The 8,086-nt window shown below is 48.0% G+C and overlaps 2 protein-coding genes across 9 annotated transcripts in view; one reads left to right on the forward strand and one right to left on the reverse strand.

Moving 5' to 3' along the window:
* The window catches only part of LOC125715388 (CDP-diacylglycerol--glycerol-3-phosphate 3-phosphatidyltransferase, mitochondrial), a 27,178-nt gene extending 23,265 nt beyond the window's left edge, over nucleotides 1–3,913 (reverse strand). For 2 of the 8 annotated variants that reach the window (XR_007384044.1, XM_048986802.1), the window contains exon 1: nucleotides 1,440–2,042. Coding sequence is in view for 6 of the 8 variants with exons in the window: in XM_048986802.1 (XP_048842759.1) it covers nucleotides 1,440–1,555 (116 nt within the window). In the remaining 2 variants the exon portion in view is untranslated. Of the gene's footprint in view, nucleotides 1–1,439; nucleotides 2,044–3,778 lie in introns of those variants that run through there. The other 6 variants (XM_048986801.1, XM_048986800.1, XR_007384043.1 and 3 more) reach the window with 5 other exon arrangements.
* A 224-nt stretch (nucleotides 3,914–4,137) lies between these two features.
* On the forward strand, nucleotides 4,138–7,470 carry socs3b (suppressor of cytokine signaling 3b). Its single transcript, XM_048986811.1, has 2 exons — nucleotides 4,138–4,423; nucleotides 5,350–7,470. Exon 2 carries the CDS (start codon nucleotides 5,487–5,489, stop codon nucleotides 6,096–6,098), a length of 612 nt encoding a protein of 203 aa, XP_048842768.1. The 5' UTR covers nucleotides 4,138–4,423; nucleotides 5,350–5,486; the 3' UTR covers nucleotides 6,099–7,470.
* The last annotated feature ends 616 nt before the right edge of the window (nucleotides 7,471–8,086 follow it).

The following is an 8,086-nucleotide window of genomic DNA, read 5'->3' on the forward strand; positions in this document are numbered from 1 at the left end:
CTATCAGCCAGGGTCACAAAAACTTCTGGGGAAGGGTTCAAATGACACCCCAACCCCACCCCAGCCCAGCCCCCTAAAGGAAGACAGGTTTTTCTGCCATCCATCAAGACAGGCAGCCATCATGCAGCCATTCACCACATCTGCTGCAACCACCACCAGTTAGTGTGCTAAAGGAGATTTAGGAGCATAAAGTGGTGGTGATGGGGGGTTTTATGGGAATTAGGCCTTTCACTTAGGGAAGTGGTTCTCAAACTCGGTCCTCGGGCCCCACTGCCCTGCTTGTTTTCCTGCTATCCCTGCCCCACACACAAGTCCCAGCTGTCTTTCAGCTTCTGATTGACTGAACACACCTGATCCAGGTAATCAGCAGTGTGTGGGGCAGGGAGAGCTGGAAAACAAGCAGGACAGTGGGGCCCGAGGACCGAGTTTGAGGTTTGGGAAAGCTTAGCTAAACCGAATCCTCCAAAGAGAATCCACGAGATATCCCCTCTCCAAACACGATCAAAGCATGCAATTGACTGTGTCTCTGTGCAGAGCTGTGGTCATGATCTATGGGTGCTGACTGAGAGACCAGGAGCTCAAAATGAGGGTCACTGAGTGCAGGGTGAACGGTCTGAGGATCTGGAGAAACCTCAAAGTGAAGCCGTTGCTTCTACAAATTCAGGAGAATTTCCCGAACTGGTCGGGGCATCTTGCAAACAAGCCATTCCAGTCATGTCCCAGCGGGTGCAGTCCCTGGAGCAGAACCAGAACATGCTGACAAAATAATCCCTTTCAGATGGCTTAGGAGCACCTGAGGATCTCCTCCAGAAAGAGCTAGTCTCTGGCCTTAGAGCAGTGGGGGGAGAGTGATACTTATAAACTTATCACCAGGTTAGTGTGCAACACAGCGCATTACAATCCTCGCAGTCCCTATCCTCTTCAGTAAATCGTCCTCACGACTGATTTCCAAGTGTGCATGTTTATCCATTAACGACCGGCCTGCTTATCCCGTAATCTGCCAGAACATCGGAAAGGAAGCTTTACTTCCTACGACTGGGCGGTACCTGTCCTGCATATATAAACCCAAAACGACTCAGAACGTTTGACAATAAAAGGGACGCGCCGTGTGCTTTAGCACACAACAGAATAAGTGTCAAAACCAGGCTCAGAACTTCCACATAGCTGGTTACTGCAAAAATCAGACGACTATCCATTACGGCGATTTCCGCTTAGAGGCACATGATCGCCTTTTTTCAAACAATAGCTACAGACAGACATACTGTCTCGCCACTAACAGCAATGTCAGTGTCAAGCTGCACAATATCCGGACACAGCGCGATCTGGGAGATTTAAACTGCCGCCCGGGGTGCAGTGCAATGACACCACATGTGACATGTACAGCTAAAGAACACCTCACAGATAAAATAAGCAGAGAAACGTGCTCCTCTGCCTCTTACCTCCTTCTCCTATCCCGCATCCGAAAGCATTTGTCTGAAATGCGGTTAAAAACACAACACAAGGCCGGCGCCAAAGCCGGATACCCGAGTCTCCTCCACGCCATGGGAGCCGCCATTACGCTGGAGGACTTTGAATAAGGAAACTTTATTGTACAGAAACATGGAGGGAGCTCTGCGCCAAGCCTTTGCTTATCATCATTCACTGGAGTAACCCTTACATCCTGGAGGAAACGGCGTGCAAATTAACTGGAAAAATAGCATTACATCACTAAATAGCATGCTTTGCACCATTTCCCCTAAAGCATCTGCTACAAACCCACGCATGACATTTTAAATAATGTCGAGTTTCCACTAGACCTTCAATGTCCAATAATTTGCATTATTGTATGTGCGGCTACAAATCGCATAAAATCTCAACGTGATGTTAATGCCAACATACTCTGTACTAGCCAAGGAAAAGTAACCGATAATATATTGTTCCTGTAGGTCGCTATTTTTCAGGCAAAATTATAGCGAAATTATTGAAGTTCTGCGGAAATAAGGGCTGGATAAAATGCTCGTATAGATTGCACAACAAAGTGTTTTCCCAGATTTATATATTAAGGTGAAAACACGTGGTTCGGAGAGTTCACAAGAGAATTATCCTATTTGAAAATTACTGGCAATATGTGTCATGCTATTAGTAAACTATTACTCAATATCACAATTACAACATGACTTCTGGGGAACGGCTCGTTCAATTATTTAAGACAACTTACAAGCGATGTGGTATTAACAAACCCATTTTAAATCTGTGAGCCAGTTTAAACAGTCGTTCAAAATAACCATACGCCTTACATTTTTTTCAATTTGCGGGTAGAAAACAAGACTTAAGTAATTAATCATTAAAAAAGTTCATAACTGATTTTTGTCATGCATGTAGCCTATTTTATGCATGGTATTTTTATGCAACTTATTTTTATGCATGGCATGCATCGTGGCGGTTTACGAGAGACGGTAGCTGGCACAACAGTCAGGAACAGAAACTGTCCGACTTCATTTGCTGAGATTAGTATTCCAGTAGGGGGCGTTCTTTGTTCCGTATTAAACCGTGAAGTACGGCGCATAAACGTGTTTAGAACAGGGGCGTATTTTTCATATTAACATTATGGGGGGTGTACCAGGTCAGAGGTGTGTCGTCACCTGGCATTATAGTTATAGGGCGGTTCTGTAGTCGCACTATAAGTTTTATTCGTGAACTATTTCTGTTACAATTACAATATATAGTGATATTCATCTTTCCATTTTCACTAATATTCATGTCACTGGCACAAACACAACACACATAAAATATCGACAATGAGAGTTATATAAGTAAATATAGGGGATTTATTTAATCTAATTTTGCAATAAAAGGTACTTTCTCCCAGCACTCCCGGTTTTTGGTAATTGAGTAACTTTATGGTGTTTTCCAAATAAATGCCGAATGTCTGGTTTCCCATTTTTGATGAGCTTCTTACTCATTCTTTTTCAAACACAATGGGATGAGAATTGTGACGAACGCATTTGTAAATGGCTATTTACCGCTGCGTTATCAGCGTTGCAATTTGTGTTATGCTATTAACTAACCAAGCTAGTTGCAGTTTGCATAAAGATAATCTTTATGAAATCTGATCGACACGGGACAATTAAATTCTAGTTAATCTTTTATTGATTAACTGTTGATTATGCTACGAGGTCTTCTATGAGTTAAATTTACATACAAAGCCGTGCAGCGCTTTTCCGCTCGTCTGTTGTCTCATCGCTCGCAGATCTGTGACTCTCCGCCAGCCCGGGGCACGTTTCCCAACTATACAAGTCACCAACTATGCTTTTAAGAATTTAATTAACCGAGGGTAGGGGCTTCCTAGGTGAAAACTATCAGAAAGATAAATTTAAAAATACTTAAAATTATATGGTGAGATATATTTATACGATGTGTGTTTTTTTGTAAACCAAGCATAATATTATATATGATATTAGGGAGATTGCCCCTCCTCCCTTCTCAATATTGGGGGGTCTGTCTTGCTTTTGCACCCAAAACCCATAATACTATGCGGGGGGTGTCTGCAAACCCTGGGCTACAGTGAGAACCATGTAGAAAATGGCAACCATTAATTATGCATGACGAAAAAAGCTAACATTAGGCAACACTAATAATATGAATTATAATTACAGCTTGCCAGTAATTAATGTTTTTAAACGAGTTTTCTGTATGCAACGTGTGTTGTATTATTTAGTACATATAAGTCGTATTTCTAAATACCGGTCTTACGATTGGTAGTTATATTTAACTTATAATTCCACAGTGTAGTACTCACATCTGTTACGAGCAATAGGTAGGTAGTAATGTTGTCATTGTCCGCGCAATGCAGCAGCCCGGCTCGTTTTAACTTTTTCACCTTGCAAGAATAGAGAGGGGGAGGGGTACACTTCTCTGTGTGAATACCAGGAATCGTTCGAGTAAAAAAAAGCAGTCGAGATGATTATTTATGTGTGTGTGTGTGTGAGAGAGAGAGAGAGAGAGAGAGAGAGAGAGAAAGTGTGTGTGTGTGTGTGTGTGTGTGTGTGTGTGGGGGGGGGGTTGTAACCGTGTGTGTGTGTGTGTGTGTGTGTGTGAGAGAGAGAGAGAGAGAGAGAGAGGAGGGAGGGTGAGAGAGAATATTTATAAGATGCCTCTCTGTCTCTTTCCAGAAAGAGAGAACACAAGATTTCTCTTTTCCTTACTGGAAGATGTGGGGGTGGAGCCATTTATTTATAAAGCGGTAGAGCTGTGCGGCTCACACGCAACTTGGTGTCACTGCCGAGTATATAGCGGCGGGCAGCGCTGACGGGCTCCAGCCATCAGTGACCGGCGGAAACACTGGACCTTACAATCTCCCGGGCGCCTTGCCATCTGAATGCTTTCCCTTCCAAACAGAACCGAAAAAACATCTTCCATTTTGGAGGAAAAAGTCACCGTCAAGGTAAAGGCGCCTCTCCTTTGCTCTTTATTTTCTTGCTCTGCTCAGCAAACTTGCACTTTTTCTGCATGTTCTTGTAAAGTAAATGCGATCTACATGCCCGCGTCTGCGATTCCGTGGGTTTGTGCATGTTTTACCGCCGACGGAATGGAGATTAGCGATTGAAATGCAGAACTGAGGAATTTAATCGATAAATCATTTTGGAAGCGTTCGGATCTGTGTGTTTTTGAAGCGCTTCCCTCATCGTGCGATCGCGGCGTGCCGATCAATCGCAGCCCGGCTTTGCGGCCGCTGAATGCCGTCCGGCTAGACGGCAACTTCACCTAACTTGGCGGAATGAAAAGGGCGAGTGGTGAGGGGGAAATGGGGGACCTCTCCCCCAAAGGGATTCAGTCTCTATGAATAGACCTTACGGCATTCGCTGCAGACAGCTTGCTGGAGTATAATTTACCGTGCTGATTGGAGAGTCTGCCCATTGCACGTAAAGAAATCAGTTAATGGAGTAAATGAATGTGAAGTATGTGCACCATGACCGCAGAGAGCGCTTTGCACACTGACATAGGTGTTTAATGAACTTGGCAAACATACACGTCTAGCTTGCAGGAGACCTGGGAGATCCGGATCGGTGATTCCCGGACAGACGAACAGCTACCTAGCGGAATTCGGCTGAACTCTCAGTAAACTTTCAGTTGCATCATTGGCGTTGGGTTCAGAGTCGCCATCCTACGTCGGCTCGGCTTTCGAAAGCTGCGCGCTGCCACTGTCTTTGTTGCGCTCTCGTTATGACACCTTGCACGACCAGTGGAGAGTGAATTACTGTCAGGGGTAAGCGAGCTGCTTTCCAGCTTACCAACGCATCCTGGCCCGAGTTTCCCTCCGATCTTTTTTTCTCTGACTCAGACCTCTGTTGCTCTCTCCCCACCCTCCAGCTGCCTACCGCAGAGCCAATACGTCCACCCGCCCTGGATGCTACAGCGGTGCCCGCCTGCTTCCTGGCTGCCCGTACCCGCCGCGGGGCCCCGCACGGCATCCGCCGGGACAGCTCGCAGGGCGTGGGTGTAGCGCCATGGTAACCTACAGCAAGCTGGAGCCCGTCATGAGCAGCAGCCCTTTTGACACTGGCGCTCAGCTGCAGGAAGACCGATACAAGATGTTCGGCTCGCAGCCCGAGTACCAGCTGGTTCTGAAGGTCATGCACAAACTGCAGGAGAGCGGCTTCTACTGGGGTGCCGTCAGTGGCAAGGAGGCCAACGGGCTCCTCAGTGCGGAACCTGCCGGCACCTTCCTGGTGCGGGACAGTTCGGACAACCGACACTTCTTCACGCTAAGTGTCAAGACGACGTCGGGCACCAAGAACTTGCGCATCCAATTCGACGGCACCTCCTTCTTCCTGCAGACGGACCCCATGGCCCCATCGCCTGTTCCGAGCTTCGACTGCGTGCTCAAGCTGGTGCACCACTACATGTCCTCCGAGGCGGGACCTCACAGCACCTTCTTCATCCAAACCGGCATGGAGAAGATCCCACTGGAGCTGCTGCGGCCACTCACCACCAGCATGTCCTCGCTGCAGCACCTGTGCCGCAAGACTGTCAACGGGCACCTGGACGTCTCCAGCAAGAGGGAGCAGCTGCCACAGGGTCTGAAGAACTTCCTGGAGGATTATGATGCTCCCATCTAAAGATCTCGGTCCATGGGCCCCAGGTCCAACCACAAAATTCCGCTGACTTAATGCTAACCCCCCCACCCCCTCCAGGGAGGGAGGAAACTTGCAGAGCATGGGAACAGAAGGACAGAAGGAGGCCCAATTGGTGAAGAACCGTCCGGTTGGCTTCCATTAGCCTCGGATGGGTAGGAGGAGCGAAGAACTCGAGTCGATGCCAGACGCCGGACGAGGTGCCGCCCGCCCAGGTGACAGGTCCCCCCCCCTCCCCCCCCTCCACATCGCTGCAGCAACCTGGCATATGTGTAGCAGACGCCGGGACGATGTTGCCGGGGGAAATGTCGGGAATGCTGCTATGGCTGCCTGTTCAGTTCTCGTGGAAGGATGGGATCCCTCTTCCCTTTGATTTGCTTCTGTTGACTCGCTGAGCCCTGGAGCCAGCAGTCCGTGGTGACACACACATTTCCACTGCTGCTTGCCAACCACAATTGCCTCATATGTGGCCAGGAAATGGAGCTGGGAGGGGGTAGCCTGAACTCGCCACCACCAGCCCGCCCCCCCCAATGGCCGAACCCCCCCTACCCCGGATTTAAGACCCAAGCCGTGGGTCTCGGTGTTTCTCTGAGGAACCACAGCCAGTTTTGGCCATGAGACTGGAAGAAGGACTCGGAACGGGGGCTTTTTTTTTCCCCCTGTGCATTAGCCCCTTGTCTCTGCCCCCTCTACCCCCTTCCCCCAAATTTGGCTGGTGGGGCTGGCACTCCAAAAGGAGGAACAGAGAGTGGTCTTATAACGGCGCAGAAAGTGAGCGATCTGTGAAAAGAGGCTGGGGGTGGGGCCAGGCAACACAGGGGCGGGGGGAGGATGTCTATGACACCATTGTTCCCGAGAGAGACGTCAAACCCCCCCCCCCCCCCCGCCACCACCACCCCCCCAGCCCATTCAGTAATTTAGGGGTTTCGTTCTGTGTCCCCGGTAGATGCCGTTATCTGCCAGGTTAGCCACGCGTGACACATTTGTGCCGCATTTCATTTCACAAGTAGGATGCCTGATGTGCTTGTTAATGAATGTACCGAAAAGGGGAAAGCAGACCCCCCCCCTCAGAGGAAGAGCCACAGATTCCGTACTTCGTATTTTTTTTTTGTTCTTAAGACAATGTTTACATGTATGAAAACAGATGACGGATGATATGTGTTCATTTTCCAGTCTTTTATAAAGAGTTCCTGGTAATGGCGGCCAGATTTCTGGCAGGACAAGCTTGAAGATCTGAAAAACCAACACAAAAGATAACAAAAGCAAACAAAAAGGAAACTTTGCACATATTTATATTTATAGACTGTTTCAGACATTTCAATAATTTATATTAAAGAGCACTATTTTTACAAAATCATTCCTTTCTTGTGTGTGATTTATTATTATTCATTTTTTTTTCCCTATTCTGCTTCAGTGCAAACTCGTGCATTTAGATAATCATTTGATCTTTTATCTCCACAAAGTCACGCTGGCCTCATGCCCCATGCGAGGGCCTCACCAGTCCCCTGCCTGTCCCAGCTGTGACTTGAGTGCCCAGTCTGATTCCTCTGCGATGTTGCAGTAAATGCCAGCCTGCTCAGGCCTTTCCGTGACCCAGTAGGTTGTCTGCAAGACCAGCACCCAGCATAAACAGGCACCACCCTCTCTGTCACATGGCCTGGGCGCAGCTCCCTGTTTCCTGTGCTTGTTCAAACATGACCCCCCCACCACCCTCTCCCTCACATCCACACTTCTTCATCCTGTCAGCCATATCTATCCTATTTAGAGAAAGAAGCTCATTGACTCGAGATCATTCGGGAACAGACAGGATTTCTGTGTTTGTAGGTTCTAAGCCTCGTTATTCTAGATCCCGGTGTCTGGCTGCTGTTCTTGTGCAAAGAGAAATGTGGACTTTAGCCAGCTGTGCTCTAGAATGGTTTCCCGGACGGAGCGCTCCGACGGGAAGTTAATTTCTCCAGGGAATCCCGTCCGGG

Source organism: Brienomyrus brachyistius, chromosome 20, assembly GCF_023856365.1.
Source record: "Brienomyrus brachyistius isolate T26 chromosome 20, BBRACH_0.4, whole genome shotgun sequence".
In the NCBI taxonomy this organism is placed as follows: Eukaryota; Metazoa; Chordata; class Actinopteri; order Osteoglossiformes; family Mormyridae; genus Brienomyrus; species Brienomyrus brachyistius.

Excerpts from the sequence above, each read along its gene's own strand:
- socs3b (XM_048986811.1), top strand. The coding sequence starts at position 5,487 with ATGGTAACCTACAGCAAGCTGGAGCCCGTCATGAGCAGCAGCCCTTTT.